General features: G+C 46.6%; 1 protein-coding gene across 3 annotated transcripts; it reads left to right on the plus strand.

Moving 5' to 3' along the window:
- Positions 1–137: 137 nt before the first annotated feature.
- TIMELESS (timeless circadian regulator) lies at positions 138–22,930 on the plus strand. 3 transcript variants are annotated; one of them, XM_032646602.1, is made up of 30 exons: positions 150–247; positions 7,040–7,142; positions 8,736–8,898; positions 9,053–9,206; positions 9,499–9,613; positions 9,708–9,770; positions 10,054–10,155; positions 10,333–10,488; positions 10,733–10,866; positions 11,060–11,147; positions 11,431–11,607; positions 11,972–12,189; positions 12,436–12,539; positions 12,683–12,852; positions 14,718–14,852; positions 15,314–15,465; positions 16,533–16,630; positions 16,723–16,843; positions 16,950–17,151; positions 17,423–17,568; positions 18,191–18,276; positions 18,365–18,482; positions 18,572–18,654; positions 19,587–19,729; positions 19,908–20,085; positions 20,167–20,235; positions 20,359–20,477; positions 21,669–21,882; positions 22,015–22,119; positions 22,260–22,930. In XM_032646602.1, the coding sequence occupies exons 3-30, from the start codon at positions 8,814–8,816 to the stop codon at positions 22,331–22,333; spliced, it is 3,609 nt and encodes a 1,202-aa protein (XP_032502493.1). In that variant the 5' UTR covers positions 150–247; positions 7,040–7,142; positions 8,736–8,813; the 3' UTR covers positions 22,334–22,930. The 3 variants fall into 3 exon arrangements, with proteins under 3 accessions (XP_032502491.1, XP_032502493.1, XP_032502494.1); XM_032646603.1 differs by having other exon boundaries at positions 154–247; positions 7,036–7,142; XM_032646600.1 differs by lacking the exon at positions 7,040–7,142 and having other exon boundaries at positions 138–247.
- Positions 22,931–23,335: the final 405 nt, after the last annotated feature.

Genomic DNA, 23,335 nt, shown 5'->3' on the forward strand with positions numbered 1-23,335 from the left:
AAATCCATTGTGCTGTGATTTGGGACTCAATATAAGGGATCGACTCAGATAAAAGAATACTTGTACTCGCTTCCCTTTTCCTTACTTCATCACCAACTCCCCCGCCCGCTCGGGGTCACATGGACCAGCCCCGCTCTCCCCGCCCAGCTCCCCACGTAGGCGGGGTGTGGTTCGGCCCAGCCGGGTGGCGGGAAATGCGGCGGCAGCTGCTGGCTCCGCGGGGACCCTGAGGACCGGCGGGGAGCGGGTGAGTGTCTGGGCAAGAGGGCTCTAAGCGGACTGCGTCCCTTCGAAGCCGCGGGGGCTCTTCTGGGAGGCGCGGAGTTCCCTTTCCCGTCACCCGGTTTAAAGGCAGGGGGCGGGGCGCGCGCTTTAGGTGCGCACGCGTCCCCACCCAGTGTCTTGTGTGGGAGCCGCAGCATTTCCACCTCTCCTGGGACGTCCCCTCGTTTTCCCGACGCCATTCTACACAGATAGGTCCTCGCGCAGCGGTGCGGCTGTGATGGGAAGGGGCTTGAAACCCTTATAATAAGACAGAAGCTTCCCGGGCATTTCCACTTCGGAATTTTCCATCCAGTTCAGACCCGAAAAAAATAGGTGTCCAGCTTGGTGGTCAGCAGGAGCTGGGATTCACTGGTCGCTTGACTTAAATCTTGAGTTTTTATAAAATGGATTTCTCATTCTCTTCCCTCCTTTCCCTCGGGTAGAAGGCTTAAGGAGGATACAGCCTCTGCTTGGATTTGTTAGCCGGACCATCAGCCGTTAATTAAGCTCCTTCCCTTGAGTCTCTCAATTCTTGGACCTTCGTGCTGCCACTACATAATTACCGTTTTAAAAAGTCAATCTGGTCATTTCAGATTAAATTTAAAACTCCTCTTTGGCCTCCCACGGTCAAGTTTATATCCTTAGGTGGGTGTCCATGGCCTTTGGCAGTCTGACTCTGATCCTCTCAGCTGATTTTCTAAAGCTCCCTATCATTTTTTTCTATCTCATGCACTTGACTCCCAAACCTATGGAAAGGGTGTGTCTGCATTGTGCTCTTTCATGCTTTGGTACCTGTGCTCCTGCTGTTCCCTCGACTTGAAGTTCTTGCAGGAAATCCATCTCTGCCAGGTGAAGTTCTCTTTCAGGAGCTCAGTTGTCCCGCTGAAAACCTCTATTTCCAGCCCTCCTGGGCCAAAGTAGTCACTTCTTCCTCTGTGTCCCTGAAGTATTTTACCTCCCTCTATTATCAGTGGCACTTATACAACTGAGTAAAAGGTTACTGAGCTCCTAACATGTACTGTGCCGTGTGCTCAGCACCAGGTGGACAAGATGAATAGAACAGAGTTCCTGCCCTTAAGGAACTGGAAGGAAGAACACATGTAAATGAGTCCTCTGCAGTTACAGGGTGACAAAGAAGTCTGCCCTGGCTTCCTTACTCCTCTCGCTCAGAACTCTCTTGAGTAAGTTTATCTACTTTCACAACTTGACACACCACCTTACGTCCTGATGCCTCCAAATCTCCAGCCTCATCCTCTCCTCCCTCAACTTCGAAACTTGTCTACTTCAGCTTAGAAAGCATGTGTTGAACACTTACGATACCTGCTGTGGCCCGGGTTCAAGCCCTGGTTGGGGAACTGACCTCCCCCAAGCTGTGTGGCAGGGCCACCAAAAGGAGAAAAAGATGCAAGCCTGAGGAGCATCATCTCTTAAGGAGGAGTGCAGGAGCAGCCAATATGAGGTCAAGGAAAGGTGTTTGTTTGGTTTTGGGGGTTTTTCCCACCCCCTAAGATGGCGGAGCTTTGAGCAACTCATAACATGGGAATGGAGCCAGTATAAAGAGAAAATTGGAAACAAATGAGGAATGAGGAAGAAGCAACTGAGGGACGAGAAGTAATTGATCATTCACAAATGGAGGGCTTAGATTCATTTGAAATATGTATGTTTTTAGGCTTGGGTGGAGAGAAATGAGATACTTCGTTTCTGATGATCTCAGTTGTTCTGAGAGGAAGGGACCTGAGACACCAGCTGAGAAGTGTGGGAAGTAGTGGAGTAAAGGAGCTTGAGGGTAACGGTGAAAGTTAGAAACAGCTGTTCCTTGGGAAGGAGAAGAGGGAGAGGACCAGGAACACAAAGGATTTGCTGGGCCAGGCTGAGGACCTGTTCAGGTTGGAGACCACATTTGTTGTGTATCATTTTGCAGGGTTGTTTGGTTTCCTCTAGCAAATCTGAGTCTAGATTTGAATCCAGGAGTCTAGAAAGCAAATGGTTGCATTGATCTGAGGTTGGGATCTTTTGCAGAGTGAATGCAGTAAAAGGAAAAAAGATTGAGACCTTACAGAGAGTGATATGTTTAGTGATACACCAGTAGGATATGTGCTCCTGCTTGTGCGACCCCAGTTTGATCGTTTTGTTTTTCAGCTCAGAAATCTTCAGTTAGTCCCAGACTTATGTTCTAAATCCTTGAATTGATAGACAAAGACCAAGTTTTCCTATAAAGCTGGTTCCAACCCTCTTTTCCATTTTTTTCCTGTTAAGACTCCTCTATTCATAGTGGCTCCCTCTCTGGTTTTACTCTGGCAAATTCTCTGCTGAAGTTCCCCTCCTCCTCTCAGCTGCCTCAATTCTATGCAGCCTTCACAGGCCCAGTTCTAATCACACTTTCTCTGACAAAGCCTCCTTGGCCACTTTAACCTGAAAAGAGCCCTAGTTTTTCAGAATTTTTTTTTAATATCACTTAGAGCTAGTACTGACTTTCTTTTACATTGTTTCTTCTATATTAGGTGGGTTTTATTTCTGCAACTAAATTCCTTAAATTTCTTTAGCACTGCAGCCACTGCACCTGCACAGCACTGTCTTTTGCCTAGGAGGATTTTCGTAAGCACTTAGTGACTGACTATAGAGTCCAATAGATGGAGAGGAAATTAATATTTTGAGAATTCTTTGTGCTTAACACTCAGTATAAGTGTTTGATATCAGAGCTTCTCAAACTTTTGTGGTGAACAACCAGTGTTTTTTTCCCCCCCAGGCTGTTGCAGGCCAGTACTTTTCTTTCTTTCTTTTTTTTCTAGCTTTATTGTGATATATCACTTGAAACATAAAGTACTTTTCTAAAATAGTAGAACTAGAATCGTATTATTAGAAAAATTAAATTACTAGAGAAATAACGTGAAAAAAAGACATACAGAATATAGGCATTTTTACTATTAGATTCAACAAACATCAACTGCATCAAATTGCTATAAGATGTTCTAAATGCTTATGTTTTGTTTTTGTCCATATCTTGATGCAGACTGCTAACAGTTTGTGGACCAGCAGTGGTCCGTTGGTCCACAAATGACACTGATTTCCGTGATCTCATTTGAACCACCCCCTACATATTTTTCTCTGTGTACCGATAAGGAAACTGAGGTTTAGGTTAAGCCACATGCTCAAGATCACCAACTTAGTACTGGACAGAACTGGAATTCACATGCCAAGCATCATTCTGTTCATACTAGTGAATCTTAGAGCTGGTTCTTAGAGCAGGGTTGGTTTGGGACAGAGTTTTTTGCTTGGTTTTATTTTGTTTTCAAGAAATGTGTTAATTTTCTATTTTGAATTGCAAGCGTATTTAATATTTTATCCTTTATTTTCCTTTGGTTCTTGCATTTTGAGGCCTGCATTTGAGATGATTATTGCTTCATCTCAACTGCTTAGTACTTAGTTGAGTGAGAAAAGTAACTAACATCCCTTTTAAATGTCCAGATCTGCTTTGTCTAAGGTATTTGACAGAGTTCTCATCTGTCTATGATAAAATGTGAAAATACAACATAATGAGTTTTTTCATAAAATTAAATGTATTAAAGGACTGTACTTTATTCTGGGATTTTTGTCCTTCTTAGGTTTTTGTGGGGGTTTTTTGGTGTTTAAATACTGAAAACAATGTATAGTAATTGTGTGGGTGTTTTTTATAACAGCTGTATTGAGATATAACTCACATACCATAAAATTCACCCTTTTAAAATGTACAATTCACAGAGACGTGCAACTGTTACTGCTATCTAATGTTAGAACATTTTTATCACCCCCAAAAGAAACCACATAGGTCCCTACTAGCAGTCACTCCCCATTGCCTCCTCTCCCCAGTCCCTGGCAACCACTAATCTACTTTCTGTCTCTATGGATTTGCCTATTCTGGGCATTCCATATAAGTGGAATCTTACAATATGTGACCTTTTGTGTCTGGCTTCTTTTATGGAACGTAATGTTTTCAAATTTCATCTATATTGTAGCGTGTATCAGTACTTCATTACTTTTTATTGTCAAATAATATTCCATTGTGTAGATATACCACTTTTTGTTTATCCACTCATCAATTGATGGACATTGGGGTTTTCCACATTTTGGCTATTATAAATAATGCTGCTGTGAACATTGGTGTGCAGGATTTTGTGTGGACGTACATATCATTTCTCTCAGATATGTACCTAGGAGTGGAATTGCTAGGTCCTATGGTAACTCTGTTTAACGTTTTGAGGAACTGCCAAACCAACTTCCATGGCAGCTGCACCATTTTACAGTCCTACCAGCAATATACGAGGTTTGTGTGTCTGTATTTTTTTTTAATTGTCCTTAAGTTACAAAATTTAGAGTCTGCCACCTTAGGTTAGTCTCCCTAAATTGAAAAAAAAATTAAAGACCCATCCATGAAATCCAGAAGTTTGGAAACAACTATATTACCCCAGTCAGTATTTTAAAACAAAGCAAACAGAACAAAACAAAAAACTCAAAAAAACCCTATCTAGAAGGTCATCAATTTAAAAAATGATGAGAACTAACTGCTGATTGTTGAATAAAGTTGTAGACCACCTTTGCATCTTTTTTTTTTTTCCCTCGCCTTTGCATCTTGATTTTCCTTCAGCATAATAGTCTTGTATATGTTAAAGCAGTTCCCAATTATAGGATCATTTGGCGAGCGTTTCCTAAATACTGTGCCTGTGCCCGTGCCCCTTCTCCCCAGCCCCTGGAGTTTCTGAATATTTGGACAGGGCCTAAGCAGGATTCCTAAGGTGGTTTTAAAGTACAGCCTGGCTTGAGAATGACTGTTTAGGTAGTTGGGACATTGAGGGTATAATGTTAATGCTTTTACTTGCATGTTTTAATTCTAAGATAAACATTTTTTCAGAAAAAAAAAAAAAGAATTTCTTTTTTCTCTTGGTTCTTTGGCAAGCCAGAATGGCTGGTTTTCCTGTTTTGCCTTTGTTCTGGGTCAAAGAAGTGGCATGGGGAGAATTATTTTCAAAGTAGAAAATTCAGGAAGGAGAGTAAAGTACTCCGATTAGAACAAAGAGAAATTAAAAGCTTGTATATATCTGTTCTGTCCCGTTGTCCTGAATAGCACTTGTGGTTTCTCCTTTTCCCTCTTTGTAAGAGGAAAGAATTTGGTGGTGGTAACTATAGTGAGCCCATGCTCACTATGACTGTAGTGAGCCCTGTGCTTAGTCATTAGCTGGGGGTCTGCCCAGGAAGAGTAGGGCTGAGGTGGGTCCTGGAGGTGCTGTCAGCTAACTGCATTCTTTGCAGCTGAATGGAAAGTTCTTTCTTGAGAAATCTGAGCAGGCACTTCCATGGCTGCCACAGTATCCTTTACCTTATTTCTCAGATAAGGAAGCTAAGACTGACTTGATGAGGAATAAATGGGCGGGTAGGCAGTGAAGCCAGGACTCTGACCCCACCTTCTGAACGTTGTACTGTTCTTTCTATTACACCAAGTTGCATTTAACAGTTTCTACTGAATGTCTATCTTATGGAAGAAATTCAGTGCATTCAGAAATACATAAAACATTTAGTAGAGGAGAAAAGTTGTACTCTAGGTTATTATAACGTAAAGGGGTAGTTCAGGGCTTCCGTGGTGGCGCAGTGGTCGAGAGTCCGCCTGCTGATGCAGGGGACGCGAGTTCGTGCCCTGGTCCGGGAGGATCCCACATGCCGCGGAGCGGCTGGGCCCGTGGGCCGTGGCCGCTGGGCCTGCGCGTCCGGCTCCGCAACGGGAGAGGCCACAGCAGTGAGAGGCCTGCGTACCAAAAAAAAATAATAATAATAAAATTTAAAAAAAGAAGTAGTACAGTCAGAGGAGGAAGTCCATTTAGAGTGATATGTGCAGTCAGATCCTGTCCTGCTGTAGGCTATCAGGGAGAGCTTCATGGAGGAGTGGCATTTGAGCTGGATCTTGAAGGTCAGGTAGGCTTAGAACTTTTGGAATTAAGGGAGGTGGACCTTCCAGAAGGAGGAAGCAAGGTTTAGAGAGCACGTGAGGGGGCTCTATGTCTTGGAATGTGTATGTTTATGTTCCTGGGTTGGGGGACTAGATAGCCAGAGGAGGCACCTAAGGCATGGATCTAAGAAGTGGTGGGTTGGATGGGTAAGTGTGAAGTAGAGATAATCAGATTATAAGTGGTTTAGGAGAGGAAGATGAGGCCCCACAGACTAGGTGAGTAGCTTCTAGATAACTGCATGAAAAGAGAGTGAACTGTAAGTTTTCTGTCCCTGGCTCTTTTTTTAATAGTATGTTTCCACCAGTGAGGGCTGGAACTCCTGTTTAGAGCTCTTTTATTCCAGTTCTAATGAATAGGCCCAAGACTGCCAGCTTGCCTCATGTAAACCCAGTTTGCCTGGGAGCTTTATAATAGTCATCTTACCCATTTCTTCCTCTACTTTGCTTGTTGCTCTCTGGTTCTGTCAGAAATGCAGGGGATTAGAACCTGAAGTCTTAGGTCTCTTACATAACTTCTTCCCTTCTCACATCTGCAAGGATGCTCCTTCCCTATCTTCTTTCCCCTCTAGCTTTTATTTAGGTAGCCAGGTAACAGCAGTTACCACCTCTGTTATTTTTGCCTTTCAGGTAAACCGATGTGTTGAAAGCAGAGGTTTGAGTACTCTGCCGGGGCCAGTTTTACAAATATTGAATATTAGAATTGGTCTGCTCTGTGTGTGTATGTGTGTATACACCAGTGGTCTGTCTGGAAAAACTAGATGTATCTTTTTTTTTTTTTTTTTTTTTTTTTTTTTAAGCTAGATCTATCTTGGAGGAGAGTCACAGATCTCACACACTGCACCTGCCTCACTGGAGCCCAGGTCTTAGGGTCTACAAGTCCCATGAGAAAGGGAAGCGAAGACAGGTATCCCTTCAGTTTTCCTGGTCATTCTGTGGTTTACTGGCTCACTGTTGCTGGGCTGAGCGGTCAGAAAGGAGATTAGCACTGGGTAGGGGAAGGGAAAGCAGCAGCCTAGAGAAGTAGCCCAGTTACATAAATGCATGGAGATAACATCAGGCATTAAACCTTGGTCCTTTGGACATGGCCCATTTCTTATTCCTGTGGGGGAACAGGGGTGGAGTTGGAAGTACGTATGGAACAGGGAAAGGTGTTTTTAGAGGAAGCTGCTGTGTGCTGAGAGTGTGGCTGAATGTGACAAGGGGACGCATAGTGAATGTAGTGTGTGTGTGTGTGTGTGTGTGTGTGTGTGTGTGTGTGTGTGTGTATGACTAGTGTCAGGTTCTGAAACATCCAGGATCTGTGCCTACTTGATTATCTGATGAGGGTTTAGGGATCTTAATAAAAGGGGGTGTGCTTTAGAAAAGGAAGATGGTTCTTCTGTGGAGAGGGACAAGGAACTTAACTAGTTCCTATTTACTTCTTTTTCTCACCCATTCTGTTAGGTACTGGCTTCTACTAAGATCACCAAAATTTAAGAGTAACTTTGGGGAGGAGAGTGAAGGAACTTTCTTTACACATCCCCAGAGTCTCAGAAGCCTCAGGGCTCCTGGGATATATCAGATCCTCAGTGGGATCACTGTACAGTCAGAGCTGGGTTTTCTCAGTTCTTGTGGTACAGAAGAGCTATAACTGTGTGGGTGGAAGGTGGAGGGGGACCGGGTCCAGCAATTTTTTTATTTTTGGCCATGCTGCGCAGCTTGTGGAATTAGTTCCCCGACCAGGGATTGAACCTGGACCGTTAGCAGTGAAAGTGCTGAGACCTAACCACTGGACCGCCAGGGAATTCCCCCAGCAATTTTAAGGCAGAGGGAAGCTCATTCTCCCACCTTCTCACAAGGCTGCAGAGCTTTCTCAGGGTGAAATTCTCAGAGTTGATGCCCTTTGCTAACCAGCCTTTCTTTCTACTAGGTTATCTAGACTCAGACATACTGTTTCTACAGTTTCAGACCCGATTTAGAGGATGGGATGGCTTAATTCTTAGTCTCAGAGCCTCCTGGGTAGAAGTCTTCACTTAAAGCTTTCCCCGGGACTGGGAACAGCACTTTCGGTGCTGACAAAAGTGAAGCATTTGAGGACCTTGATCAGAATACTCAGAGCATTAGGGTCCTGCCTGCTCCCCCCTCCCTTTTATGGGGAGGACCCTACATTTGTTTTGTTTTGGGGTTTTTTTTTAGATTTATTTATTTGTTTATTTTTATTTTTGGTTGCATTGGGTCTTTGTTGCTGCACGTGGGCTTTCTCTAGTTGCGGCGAGTGGGGGCTACTCTTTGTTGTGGTGTGCGGGCTTCTCATTGCGGTGGCTTCTCTTGTTGAGGAGCATGGGCTCTAGAGCACAGGCTCAGTAGTTGTGGTGCACAGGCTTAGTTGCTCTGCAGCATGTGGAATCTTTCCAGAACAGGGCATGAACCCACGTGCCCTGAATTGGCAGGCGGATTCTTAACCACTGCGCCACCAGAGAAGTCCCCCTACATTTGTTATCTTTCCTTGTCTCTATAGGCCTCATCATTTCTAGCTCCCTTGGCTCCACCTGCCTTTCTTCTCTAACGGCTGGTCCACTGATGTGTGGACTTGTACATGATGAATTGTGAACTTCTAGCCACGTGCAGTGCTCTTGGGTACTTGGAGGGAGACACTTACCACAAGGAGCCAGATTGCTTAGGTGAGTCGCTTTTTGAGGTAACAGGTTAAGAAAAAAACAACACTTGCTTGAGTCTAGGTCTTTTGAATTTCTCAAGCCATGGGTATGAAAAGCACATGGGCCTGGGTAGAGCTTCTGCCAGGGTTCCATGTAAGTGTTTATTCTGTCCCTGAAGAGAGTGTGAAGGATTTGATCCGCTACTTGAGGCATGAGGATGAGACGCGAGATGTACGGCAGCAGCTGGGGGCAGCGCAAATCCTGCAGAGCGACCTCCTACCCATCCTTACCCAACACCGCCAGGACAAGCCTCTCTTTCATGCTGTTATCAGGTTGATTCCCCAGCTTTTTTTTTTTTTCTTTAATTGAAGTATAGTTGATTTACAATGCTATGTTAATTTCTGCTGTACAGCAAAGTGATTCAGTTATACACATATATACATTCTTTTCTATATTTTTTTCCATTATGATTTATCACAGGATATTGAATATAGTTCCCTGTGCTATACAGCAGGACCTTGTTGTTGATCCCCCAGCTTTTTAACATATACTGTGTGCCAGCCTTTGGTATTTGTGCCTGGTGAGGAAATTGAACAGCTTCTCCCTCCTTCATGGTCTCCCCAGGCTGATGGTGAACTTGACACAACCAGCCTTGCTCTGTTTTGGCAGCGTGCCCAAGGAGCCCAGCTTCCGGCACCACTTTCTGCAGGTGCTAGCATACTTGCAGGCCTACAAAGAGGTGAGGTTTTCCTCCAGAATCCCGAGGCAGAGTTTGGGGGCGGTGGGAAAGGAGAGGGCGGGGGCTACTTAAGGTCCATCCCCCTGTTTCGTAGGCCTTTGCCAGTGAGAAGGCTTTTGGAGTCCTCAGTGAAACTTTGTATGAACTGCTGCAGCTGGTGAGTCTCCGCCTCACAAGATCCCAGGGGACAGTTAGCACCCTGCTCCTCCCCTGGGCAGAACCCCAAGTGGGGCGTCAGAACACGCGGGGTTTGGAGATACGGTCCCAGTGCTCGGGGGTACAAGTCCAATCCGCTGTCTCTGCTGCCTCGGGACTACTCGAACTCTTCCTTCTTTCTTTTTAATCCTGATCCTTCTCTGTGCCTCTCTCGCCCCATCAGGGTAGATGCCTCCCGCCTTCCACAGGGGGTCTTGTCCTCTAACTCTCCTTCTTCTGACCAGGGCTGGGAGGAACGGCAGGAGGAAGACAGCTTGCTGATTGAGCGGATCCTGCTGCTGGTCAGAAATGTTCTCCATGTCCCAGCCAACCTTGATCAGGAGAAGGTGATCTTGGCTGGTCCGAGTTCTTGTGCTTGATTAGGTTGGGCTGCCCCTTTTTCGCTGTCCTGTCTTCTGACTAAACTCGGGAGGGACCTTCGTCAAGGAATGAGTTGGAAAACCTGAAGGCAGGGCAGTAGAACTGACTGATCTCCCCTTTCTCCCTCACCACTCACTGCTCAGAGGATTGATGATGACGCCAGTGTCCACGACCGGCTGCTCTGGGCGATTCACCTCAGTGGCCTGGACGACCTGCTCCTCTTCCTGGCCAGCTCGACTGCGGAGCATCAGTGGAGCCTCCATGTGCTGGAGATCATCTCCCTTATGTTTCGTGACCAGGTGAGACACTCACCTGTTGCCTCAATCCCTTCCCTCATGTCCGTTTCTGCTGTGCAGCCGGAATTGCTCTTGTATCATGACTGAAATACCTGGGGAAGGCAGGTGCCAGGTGGAATAGCCATGTCTTAAGTACAGGGTCCCATCAACAGTCCTATTTTGTTCACTCTTTCTGTCCCCACTAGGAGTGAACTCAGAATAGGAAATGACTGTCCTTCTGACTCTTCCCTCCTTGTTCTAAATCTAGAACCCTGAGCAGCTGGCAGGAGTAGGGCAGGGACGCTTAGCTCAGGAGCGGAGGACAGCTGTGGCAGAACTGGAGGTGTTGCGCCAGCGAGAGATGGCAGAAAAGAAGACTCGAGCCCTGCAGCGAGGCAACAGGTGAGTGGTGGAGAGCCACTCTACCCATGTTCCCATTCCTGCACTATGGAATGCTAGGGCTTGGGCCAAATGCTAAGGCAGTGGTGACGAGAGCACTTTGCAGTTACAACATGCTCTGATGTGCTGCTGAAAGAGAATGGGGATAGAGCCTCCAGAGAATTGAGGAATCACCCTGGACTTTTTTTCTCTGCAGGCATTCTCGATTTGGGGGCTCCTACATTGTCCAGGGCTTGAAGTCCATTGGGGAGAGGGACCTCATCTTTCACAAAGGTCTCCACAATGTGAGTCCGCTCCCATCAGGGGTGGGAACATTGTGGAGTTGGGGGCCTTTACCTCTCTGGAGGTAAAGCTTCTCTGTTCTTGGGCTTAGAAAGTTGGAGACCTAGGAGAAATAGAGCTTTTGGCATTGTCTCTACCTGCATCTTCACTTAGTACCAGAGGGAGAGCACCTTCTACCTTCTACAAGTTTCTTCTGAGAAAACTGTAGTACCAAGGATGTGTAAAGAGCTGCCGGAGAGGGAGGTGGTTAGGAGTAATTCTAATTCCCTCAACCTACATCCCCAGCTCCAAAACTACACTTCCGATTTGGGAAAGCAGCCCCGACGGGTACCTAAACGTCGCCAGGCTGCCCGGGAGCTGTCCGTGCAGCGCCGCTCTGCCCTCAACGTGAGACTCTTTCTCAGAGACTTCTGCTCTGAGTTCCTGGAGAACTGTTACAACCGGCTCATGGGCTCGGTGAAGGTGAGAGCCTAGGAAAGATGGAGTAGAGAGGTGATTGGGGTAGCGGTGGGTAAGAAGGGCAAGCTGGGGAGAAACCCATGGAAAACTGACCATAGAGAGTGGACTAGTAGGTGAGACGGATGTAGGGTGCCCCTGAGACATGGTGACGAAGTCAGGAGGCAGTGGGTTATCGATACGACCAAAAAAGCTCTAGAGATTGCCACAGAGGAAGGGGAAGGGAACGTTGGGGAGAATGAGAGAGGGGTGGAAATTTGGGTCCTAGAATATTGTTACAGTGGTGTCCAGGGTCCACATGGTCATCACAGGACAGGAGGAAGTTGGAAGCCCTGAGGTCATGAAGTGGTCTGTTTTTCCTTGACATCAGGACCACCTGCTTCGGGAGAAGGCTCAGCAGCACGATGAGACCTACTACATGTGGGCTTTGGCTTTCTTCATGGCCTTCAACCGAGCTGCCTCCTTCCGGCCAGGCCTGGTTTCTGAGACCCTCACCGTCCGCACCTTCCACTTCATTGAGCAGAACCTCACCAACTACTATGAGATGATGCTGACTGACCGCAAGGAAGCCACCTCCTGGGCACGCCGGTGAGCGGGAGGAGAAGTGGGGTCAGAGTGGGCATCTTGGCCAGGCTGGGAATCTGAATGCCTGAATTCTGGATGGTACTTTCTGTCCCGTCTCAGGCTTCAGGTGGTCAGCTGGGGAGCAAGGACTGGCTGGGTCATTGAGTTTTTGATGGAACTGTTTTGGCAGGCGAGGGTGCAAAGGGTGATACCGTTTCCATGAACCAAAGTCCTAAGCTGTCCTCCGTTTTACCTCTTTCCCTCTCACAGGATGCACCTGGCTCTGAAGGCCTATCAGGAGCTGCTGGCCACAGTGAATGAGATGAATGCATCCCCAGACGAGGCCGTGAGGGAGAGCAGCCGCATCATCCAGAGTGAGGCCTCGCTTGGTCTCTGATCCCGCCTTCCCTGCCTCTTGATCCGAATCTCACTCTTCCCGGACCCAGCTTCACCCGTCTCTCCTTTCCCCAAGCTTTCCAGGTCAGTCCTTCCATTCCTTTCTCTTCCCTGTTTCTAGACAACATTTTCTATGTGATGGAGTACCGAGAGCTCTTCCTGGCACTCTTTCGAAAGTTCAATGAGAGATGCCAGCCCCACTCTTTCCTTCGTGACCTGGTGGAAACCACCCACCTCTTCCTCAAGATGTTGGAGCGGTTCTGCCGGAGCCGTGGGAACCTGATGGTGCAGGTACTGGGCAGCCCAGGGTGTGGAAAGAGCTGGGGAGAAAGGGTGGGGGACAGGAAGGACAGGGGGCTCTTTTTCCTCACATTTTCTGTAGCTTAAGCTGGTCTGTTAGAACTACTCTGAACTAAGGGCAAGAGTTTCGTTGGTATTGCCGATGTAGTTCTGCCTTGTGAGTCTCCTCTCATTAGATTGATCCCTGATCTACCATAGGTATCTTAATTCATTCAGGAAACATTTATTAAACACCTGCTTTGTGCTTAAGCACATGAACTCTGGGGGTTCATAATTTTATTTGTTTATTTTTTTTAAAGATTTTTTTTTTGATGTGGACCATTTTTAAAGTCTCTTTGAATGTGTTATAATATTGCTTCTGTTATGTGTCTGTTGTGGGTTTTTTTTTGTGGTTTTTTTTTTTTTTTTGGCCACGTGGCATGTGGGATCTTAGCTCCCCGACTCCGGATCAAACCCACACCCCCTGCATCGGAAGGTGACGTCTCAACCACTGGACTGCCAGGGAAGTCCCAGGGGGTTGATAATTTTAGAATTTAGTAATTATGCTGTGCTATTTCCTGGTTATACTTCAGATGCCCTGTAATGAGATAGAAAGCACCTTACATTAAAAGTCAGAGGCCTGGGGGCTTCCCTGGCGGTCCAGTGGTTAAACCTCTGAACTTTCACTGCAGGGGTCCAGGTTCGATCCCTAGTCAGGGAACTAAGATCTCACATGCCGCATGGTGCAGCCAAAAAAAAAAAAACTCAGAGGTCTGGGATCTCATCCTGTGTTAGTTACTGTTAGAATAACTTAAGCTGCTTGTGTGAGTCCTGATCTTTAAATAAAAGTTGGTTGTAACACCTACCCATGAGCCTGAAATGAAATAATAAATGAAAAGTCTGGGACAAGAAGAAAACCTCAAGGAATTTCTAGTCCTGGACATAAGGACTCTGCTTTGTAGAAATTTTCCTATAATTCTATTTGCTATAGGTTAAAACTCGGTCAGAACTGGGCTTGAAAGGGGCTGTAGTACCAATGAGCCTTTTCTAAAAGGTCTATTTACACTCGGAGCTCTGTTGTATTAGCAGTACTAATAGGTTCTATCATTTATCGACCTATCGTTTACTAGGTCTCAGACGTTGTGCTAAGGTTTCCCTATAATCCTCACAATAGCACTAGGGCACATGCGCAGAGTGGTTAAGCAACTTGTCCAAGGTCTTGCAGGTATATGGCTAGCGTCGATACTTAAATCCTGGTCTGCTGGAATCCAGACTCATGCTCCTGACCTTTAGTGTGTTTATAAGTTCCTTGAATAAAGGACAAACCTCATTAAGGGCCTCACAGGCCCTCCTGTTTGCCCACAGCGAAGACTGGTTCATAGCCATGACTTGGGGGAGTGGGGTCGGGGTATTGATTCTCATTCTCCTGCTTTTCAGGAGAAAAAATTGTAGTTTACATTTGCAGAGTGTTTTGCATTTTTATAAAGCCTTTTCATATAGAATTTTTTGTCCTCAGAGCAAATTTGCTCATTCTCTAGGCTTCTGTTTAAGGTATCACTTCCACAAGAAATGAGTCACGTGCTGTTCCTGGGTTTTGCTATGGCGTTTTATGCTCAGCCATGTTCTAGGTCTTATCCAGGCTGTAGTGTCATCTACCTGTCTACTTACCTGTCTCCCCCACTAGGCCACAAGTGCCTCAAGGGCAGGGAAATGTGCTCTTCACTGCTGCTTCCCCATTGCTATTGAGTAGCACATAGTGGTCACTCTGTGAATGTCTAATTAATTCAGACATCTAATTAATTAGTTAATAGAGGACATTGATGGGGAAAAGGCCTCCCTAGCTCTCGTGCCATCCTAACATAGTTCCTTCTCTGTAGAACAAACGAAAGAAGAGAAAGAAGAAAAAGAAGGTCCTAGATCAGTCCGTAGCTTCTGGTAATGTCCCCTACAGCCCAGAGGAACTGGAGTCTGTGTGGCCCTCCCTGGCCGAGCAGCTACAGTGCTGTGCCCAGGTAAGTAGTTGCAGAAACTCTCTCTTTCTTTCTTTCTTTTTTTTTTTTTTTTAATATTTATTTTTGGCTGCGTTAGGTCTCCGTGGCTGCATGCAGGCTTTCTCTAGTTGCAGCAAGTGGGGGCTACTCTTCATTGTGGTGTGCGGGCTTCTCATTGTGGTGGCTTCTCTTATTGCAGAGCACGGGCTCTAGGTGCATGGGCTTCAGTAGTTGTGGCACGTGGGCTCTAGAGCGCAGGCTCAGTAGTTGTGGTGCACGGGGTTAGTTGCTCCGTGGCATGTGGGATCTTCCTGGACCAGGGCTCGAAGCCGTGTCCCCTGCATTGGCAGGTGGATTCTTAACCACTGTGCCACCAGGGAAGTCCTACGCTCTGTTTCCTGAGGGTAGTGCTCTGGACAGGCTCTCTGGGTCTCCCCCCACCACCAACAACTGTTACCAAAGCTTTAATAATCCCTCTCTAGGATCCTGAGCTCAGTTTGGACTCCATGGTTCCCTTTGATGCGGCCTCAGAGGTGCCCGTGGAAGAACAGCGGGCGGAAGCCGTGGTGCGGATCCAAGACTGTCTCCTGGCTGGCCAGGCCCCACAGGCCCTGACCCTTCTTAGGTCTGCCCGGTAAGAGCCCTGCCTACCCGTCCTCCCACATCCAGCCCCTGGGCTTTTGGGGGCAGGGAGTGGCTTTCACTGTGGCACAGGGTTCTCAGTCTTCAAGAGAGAAGTCCCCTCAGAAGCGCTGGGGCTCTGTGCAGGGAACTGAGTCCTGGGGAGTTTTAGTTGGTTTATTGGGAGGTTTACTATTTGTTTCATTTTTGAGAAATATTAGCACAGTTAGTTGGGGAAAAAAAATAAAGTTAATTCTATGAGCCAAAGATAGCCATCATTAACATTTTGATGAGTTATCTTCCAGAGTTTTTCCCTCTGTGTTATATATAGACATATCATATACACCTTCTTTTACAAGATTGAAATATTGCAATACTGATTTATAGTATTTTTTTCACTTCTCAATATATTGTGAGCGTCATTTCTTTTTTTTTTTCAAATATTTATTTATTTATTCTGGCTGCACCGGGTCTTAGGTGAGGCACGTGGGATCTCTCCTGCGGCATGCAGGATCTTTTAGTTGCAGCGTGCAGACTTCTTAGTTGCAGCGTGCAGACTCTTAGTTGTGGCATGTGAACTCTTAGTTGCAGCAGGCATGCGGGATCTGGTTCCCCAGCTAGGTATTGAACCCAGGCCTCCTGCATTGGGAGCGCGGAGCCTTAGCCACTGGACCACCAGGGAAGTCCCGTGAGCATCATTTCTCATCAGATATATTTCTGCAATTACTGATGGCTTTAAAACACCATTGTGAAAACAGCGACAAATAAATAGATAAATAAATAAATTTATAAAAACAAAAAACACCATTGTGTGAATATGTACATTTGTTCAACATTTGTTCAAATGTCACGCATTTAGATTATTTGCCTTTTCTTCCTGTATGATTTTCTTTGCAGTGTGGCTTATGAGGGAAAATTTCCCTAGAGTCTTTGTTTCATCTTTGAAATAACAGTCTGCATTCTTTTTCCAGCTGGAAAATAAAATAAGTCTAAATTCCTTCTCCCACTTCAAGTTATAACTGAGATATTATAAAAAAAAGATATTATAAAAAAAAAGTCTTTTTTCTCTCTGTGCTCCAGGGAGGTGTGGCCAGAAGGAGATGTGTTTGGCTCTCAGGACATTTCCCCAGAGGAGGAGATTCAGCTGCTGAAGCAAATCGTCTGGGCCCCGCTTCCCCGTGAGTCTCCCATTTCCTTCTCATCTCTCTCCTTCCAGCTCTTCTCTAGCGCCAGCATCACAGACACCCGGTAATCCTCAGTCTTTCTATAGGGCAGCAAGGACCAGAGGAACAAGGGGCGGAGGAAGAAGATGAAGAAGAGGTGGAGGAGGAAGAGTTGCACATGGTCGAAGTGTTGGAGAAAGAATTTAACTTTCTGGACTACCTGAAACGGTGCGGGCCGGGAGGATGGAATTGGTGTCAGGATGGAGACCGTGGGGCTGTGAGGACGACCACACGTCCTCATGCTGACATCCTCTTGCTCCCTGTCTCGGTGCAGCTTTGCGAACTCAACTGTCATCCAAGCCTACGTGCTGCTACTGCGGAGCTACAAGCAAAATAGCACCCACACCAACCACTGTGTCGTCAAGATGCTGCACCGGCTGGCCTATGATCTCAAAATGGAAGCCCTGCTTTTCCAGCTTTCCCTCTTCTGCCTCTTCAATCGTCTGCTTAGCGACCCTGCGGCTGGGGCCTACAAAGTAAGGAGTTACCAAAGAATGGGGTTCTAGAGGTGTAGGGGAGTCCTGGGGTAAAAGGATAGGGGATAAAGTGCCCTGAGCCGTGTCAAGGCTGAACGATGAGAGAACGGTGAGGAAGTAGACAGGCAGGTTGAGGGAGCTGCAAGGGGAAGGATAGAAGAGGCTGAGCGAGGAGGGGGCAGCTGGGAACAGGCGTAGAAAAAAATACCTAAAGGCCCATGTTTATGTACATTTAGGCCACAGGCCTCACAGCAGTCTCCCACTCCCACAGGAGCTAGTGACTTTTGCCAGATACATCCTGGGCAAGTTCTTTGCACTGGCCGCAGTCAACCAGAAAGCCTTTGTGGAGCTGCTATTCTGGAAGAACACAGCTGTGGTTCGAGAGATGACTGAGGGCTATGGCTCCCTGGATGGCAGGTGAGCTTGAGGATGGGGAAGGCTTGGCGGTGGGGAAGGGGGTGACACAGTCACAGAGTGTTAGAGCCGGAAGAGCTTGCAGATCAGTTGGTGTAACCTTTCTTTCCCTTTCGTAGGTGAGAAAACAAGCCCCGAAGGTGAAATGCTTTACCTGAGGTCACCTGAGAGAGGAACTGGGATTGACCCTAAGTCTCCTGTCTACTCTAGTTTCCTTCTTCACCAGCGTTCGGGGGGGGGCAGTCAGAGTGGGGTGGCCCCCCCAGAGAGAGTCTATATGTGCCTTATCCCAAGATGTGCTGGGAAGCCTTAAGGATGCATAGAAATATTTGTCCTCTTTCCCTGAGTATCTCAGCTCCTCTCCTTTCACTCTTCTCTCTCTTTCCCATAATACTCTCAGCCCCTGCAGTGTCAGGTTCCATGGGCCCAACCTGGAAAATCTTAGTTTGACTTTTGGGTTCTTAAGTGGAAGGAGAATAAGAGGAAGGAAGCACACCTTAGGCCTCTGCTAGCTGGCTCCTTTGTGGTACCTGCGTTTCCCTTATTCCTTTTAGAAGAGAAGACCTTTGGTCTCCTCTTTTTGAGCCAACAGTCTACATGCTCCCTTTCTCCTTTCCCCATTTAGATCTTCTAGTCACAGACCCCCTGTGTGGAGCCCAGAGGAGGAGGCCCAGCTTCAGGAACTGTACCTTGCCCATAAGGATGTGGAAGGTATGAGGCCTTGAGGTCTGAAGAGCATGAGGAGGGCAGCCTGAGCTCCGGGACCCCTCTTCACTGCCTCACTCCTCCTCCACCTCAGGTCAGGATGTGGTGGACACCATCTTGGCACACCTGAAAACTGCTCCTCGGACACGCAAGCAGATCATCCACCGTCTGGTACAGCTGGGACTGGCTGACAGCGTCAAGGACTTCCAGAGGTAGAGGCACATGCTCTGGAGGGAACTGAGATGGGGAATCCACTCTTCACTCCCTGAGCTCCCCCTTCCACTGACACCACCCTGAACAGGAAAGGAACCCAGATTGTACTGTGGACGGAAGAGCAGGAGCTGGAGCTGCAGCGGCTTTTTGAGGAGTTCCAGGGCTCTGATGGTAAGTGAGGTGGAAGCTCAGGGAACCTCTGAAATGAGAGCCAAGCTCTCAATTTCTTTTCCTGCTGCTTCCCGTTCCCAAGGAAGGCTTATCCTCTCCTTCCTGTCCACTTGCTCTGTTTATGATGTCGTTTTTGTTTGTTTTTAAATATATATATTTTTTCTTTTTTATTATGTAAGTTACAGGTATACAATATAGTGATTCACTATAGTCACTAATTTTTAAAGGTTATACTCCATTTATCGTTGTTATAAAATATTGGCTGCATTCCCCATATTGTACAATGTATCCTTGTAGCTTATTTTATACCTAATAGTTAGTACCTCTTAATCCCCTACCCTTATCTTGCCCCTCCCCCTTCCCTCTCCACCTGGTAACCACTAGTTTGTTCTCTATATCTGTGAGTCTGCTTCTTTGTTGTTATATTCATTCATTTGTTTTATTTTTTAGATTCCACATATAAGTGATATATAATATTTCTCTTTCTCTGTCTTACTTATTTCACTTAGCATAATGCCCTCCAACTCCATCCATATTGCTGCAAATGCCAAAAATTCATTCTTTGTATGGCTCAGTAGTATTCCTCTGTGTGTGTGTGTGTGTACCACATCTTCTTTATCCATTCATCTGTTGATGGACACTTAGGTTGCTTTTATACCTTGGCGATTGTAAATAATGCTGCCATGAACATTGGGGTGCATGTATCTTTTCAAGTTAGTGTTTTTGTTTATTTTTTTGGATATATACCCAGGAGTGGAATTGCTGGGTCATATAGTAATTCTATCTTTAGTTTTTTGAGAGACCTCCATACTGTTTTTTGTGGTGTCTTTTTGGAGTGAATTGAGCTATAGCCTCTTTCCAAAGACCTCTGTTTCCTTTACTAATCCCTTCCCCCTGTTGCTCTTGGGCATTCACACGTTCTTTCTCTTTAGATGTCCTGGGTAATATCATGAAGAACATCACAGCCAAACGCTCACGGGCCCGAATAGTAGATAAACTGCTGGCTCTGGGGCTGGTGGCTGAGCGACGGGAGCTGTACAAGAAACGCCGGAAGAAGTTGGCGCCTTCAAGCTTGGTAACAGTCTTACCCTGGCTCTGCCAGCTGGGAGTGCTCCTTAGAAGTAGCCCACCCAGATTCTTCCTGTCTCAGGCTCTTCTGAGTAGATACCCCCAGCGCGGTGGTCAGGAACCAGAGGACTCCACTCAGTTCTTCTTGTCTCCTTTTGTTCATTACCCACCCCAATTAATTTTAGCCTAATGAAGAGCAGTCCTTGAACGATTTTTGCCAGGAAGATCTAGAAGAAGAGGAAAACCTGCCAGAGGAAGAGAGTGAAGAGGATGAAGAGAAAGAGGAGGGCTCAGAAGCAGAACAAGCCCACGGTGGCTCCGTCCTTTCAACTCAAAACCTTGGGCAAAACCTGCATCAGGAAGGTGAGGGCCCCGTTGGGAGAGATGTCTCAGGTGGTGGGGTTGGTTGTATGGGCCAGTTGTAAGTTTTCCACCTTCCCTTAGGCTTTTTGGCTCCCCTCCTGTGGCTCCAGAACTGCCTCATTCGAGCAGCAGATGATCGGGAAGAGTTTGGTGAGTGGATAAATGACGGTTTCAGGAGGACAGGGGTCTGGAGGCTGCTGGAGACCTGGTCGTGGGATGGAGGGCCAGTTCTTTCTTCACATCTTCACCATGTGACCATTGACCCTGTCCTAGGCTGCTCTCAGGCAGTTCCACTGGTGCCACTGACAGAAGAAAATGAGGAAGCAATGGAAAATGAACAGTTTCAGCAGCTGTTGCAAAAGCTAAGGGTTCGGCCTCCTGCCTCTGGGCAGGTAAATACACCAGTTACAGCATCAGCCAAGCGTGTTGGTGCTACTTGAAGATGCATCTCCTCCTCCTCATTTCCTGTCACCTCTGACCGTGACTCCTGCAGCAGCTGTCTTGCTGATCTCTCCAATCTTCCCTTCTCCTAAGTCCATCTTCCACACTGCCCCGAGTTATCTTTCTAAATTACAGTTTTGATTATATCACTTCCCTGATCAGAGCACTTGATGGTTCCCCACTGTTTGCAGGACAAAGTCCACAGCCTCCAGGCGGTGTCTCTGGCCTTGGCCAGCCATTGCAGCCTCACAGCCACATCCCCACACACCTGCCCGACACTACAGTCATCCGGGGCTACTTTCCATCCTCCAAACAGTAGGCTTTTTCATACCTCCAAACAGTTGATCATGCCAGTCCCCCTACTGGAAGGCTCCAGCCTCATACACAAGGTGGCAGATCACCCATCTTTCCTGATGAACACTCCACCCAACCCTGAAGATAGTTCAGTTGTCACTTCCTCAGAGAAGCAGTCTCTATCCCTCCTTCAACCCCCCTACCCCGACACGGCACCAAAATTCACAGATATTCAAGTCTCGTATAAAATGGCATAGTATTTGCGTATAACCTATGCACATCGTCTCTAGATTAATTGTAATACCTAATACAATGTAAATGCTATGTAAATAGTTGCCAGTGTGCAGCAAATCCAAGTTTTGCTTTTTGGAACTTTCTGGAGTTTTTCATTTTTTCCCCCAATGTTTTTGATCTGCAGTTGGTTGAATCCATGGATGTGAAACCCTCGGACACGGAGGGGCAACTGTAATCATTTTGGCGGCTGTGATTTGTTCATGCCCTTAATATAGCCCCAATCCTGTGGTGTTACAGTACATTGGTTCTTTCTCCCCTTAGATTGTGCATTCCCTGAGAGCAAGGATCATATCTGACTCACCTTTAGATCCCCAGAATCCATTCATTTACTTATGTAATTAACAACTGTATTTACCGGGAACCTCCTGGTGTATCAGGCACTGTGTTAGACATTGGGCACATACTGGATAAATAAGCAATAAGTAGAGTTCACAACCCTTATGGAGCTTCACCAATGTAGGCTCATATTTATTCAATGAATAATATCAAAATCTGGTGGACTAGAGGCTGCTCCTTTCCCACTACTCTCATTTTCAACTTCTTTGCCCCTGTAGGAAACCTTCTGGCGAATTCCAGCCAAGCTGAGTCCCACCCAGCTCCGGAGGATGGCAGCTTCTTTGAGCCAACCAGAGGAGGAGGAAAAGCTTCAGCCAGGATTAGAACCTAAGGTCCCTGGAGAGCAAGGGCCTGAGGAGGAGCACCGAGCACATGCCCCGAGGGCCCTCCTGTCAGCCGGGAAAGAGAAAGCAGGCCTGCTGTCCCCAGAGGGTAATACCAGGACCACTTATCTATTGAGTACTATTGAGTACTTACCCAGCCCTGTGATCAAGAGGGCTGATAGGGTATTTGAGACTATGAGGACCTAGTTCCCTAATTTCATGCCTCTCATGGTCGTTCCAGAGGAAGGGACTGATGGTGGGAAAGAGCAGCTGAAGGTGGCACCCAAGAAGCGACAGCTGTTGGACAGCGATGAGGAAAAGGAGGAAGATGAGGGCAGCAGCAAAGGTAGGAGGGTCTGGTCGGGATCTGCCTTTTCTTCTAACCTCTAGCACTCTTCCCTCCAGTCCTGAAGGTAAATGCTACCATCCTCCTTCCCCCTTAACAAATCTAGATATCCTGTCTTCTCACCCCTGTCATTCCCATAGCACCAGAGTTGGGAGCTCCAGGAATCCGGAAGAAGAAGCGCTTTCAGATTGAGGATGATGATGAGAGCGACTGAAGAGCCAGATGCCTAGGGGCAGAGACAGACCCATTTTTAAGTGGTGAATTTAAATCTGAGTTTGGAGGGGCATATAGGACCTGGAAACTCCTCTTACTGGACAGAAGCTGTGGAGCCCTGGGCTTCCCCATGGATTTAGGGTCCAGGAAATCCAGGCAACAGTGTTGGCCTCCTGTTCAGTCACTTCTTGCTCCTCCCACTTTTATCAGTGTGCCTCAGTAGCTCTCTGGAGACTTATTCCTCCTCTTCTTTGGTTAGTAGCACACCCTGGCAAAGGAGAGGAGTGAGTGAATATAGAAGGCACCTTGGACCCCTCTCACTGGTCTGTTCCTTTTGGCTTTCTGCTGGAGGTGGGTCACAGCACTAGATGGGGTTTTGTGACATGATGAGTGGGGATGTTGCACCATTTTTAAAAGGCACTAGACGAGCCCATCCTCATTTTCTTTCCTATGATCACCCCCTGAACACCAGATTGAGCCCAGTTCCTAATGTTGAAATAGGGTTGGGATGCAATACTCTCTAGATGATGAACGTGTTTGGTTGGTGTTTGGCATTGAATTAAACATGTAAAATTAAAAGTTGCCAATGTTGATCTGACTTGCCAATCTGTCTAAATACCTCAACCCTCCACCTGCTATGTTCGTTTAAGAACTTTTAACTATTAGGGTTAGAAGAGACTATCAGCCTTCCCTTTTCTCTTGCTTTCCCTACATGAGACACAGAAAAACATACTCACCTCAAGATCCTTTGTCTAGGATAAATCTTTAGGGTAAAAAGAGTATGCATCAGAACAGGTACATGAAAAGATGCTCAATGTCATTAATCAGAGAAGTGCAAATCAAAACCACTATGAGATATCACCTGATACCTGTCAGAGTGGCTATCATCAAAAAGAACACAAATAACAAATGTTAGTGAGGATATGGACAAAAGGGAACCCTTGTGCACTGTTGGTAGGAACATAAATTGGTGTAGCCACTGTGGAAAACATATATATGTCAA

This window comes from Phocoena sinus, chromosome 10, assembly GCF_008692025.1.
Source record: "Phocoena sinus isolate mPhoSin1 chromosome 10, mPhoSin1.pri, whole genome shotgun sequence".
NCBI classification, from domain to species: Eukaryota; Metazoa; Chordata; class Mammalia; order Artiodactyla; family Phocoenidae; genus Phocoena; species Phocoena sinus.

Bases quoted from the DNA above. Each gene is read 5' to 3' on its own strand.
- TIMELESS (XM_032646600.1), top strand. From the start codon at position 8,814: ATGATGAATTGTGAACTTCTAGCCACGTGCAGTGCTCTTGGGTACTTG. The intron at 8,899-9,052 runs GTGAGTCGCTTT...CTGTCCCTGAAG, and splicing joins CAAGGAGCCAGATTGCTTAG to AGAGTGTGAAGGATTTGATC. The intron at 20,086-20,166 runs GTGAGGGCCCCG...ACCTTCCCTTAG, and splicing joins GCAAAACCTGCATCAGGAAG to GCTTTTTGGCTCCCCTCCTG.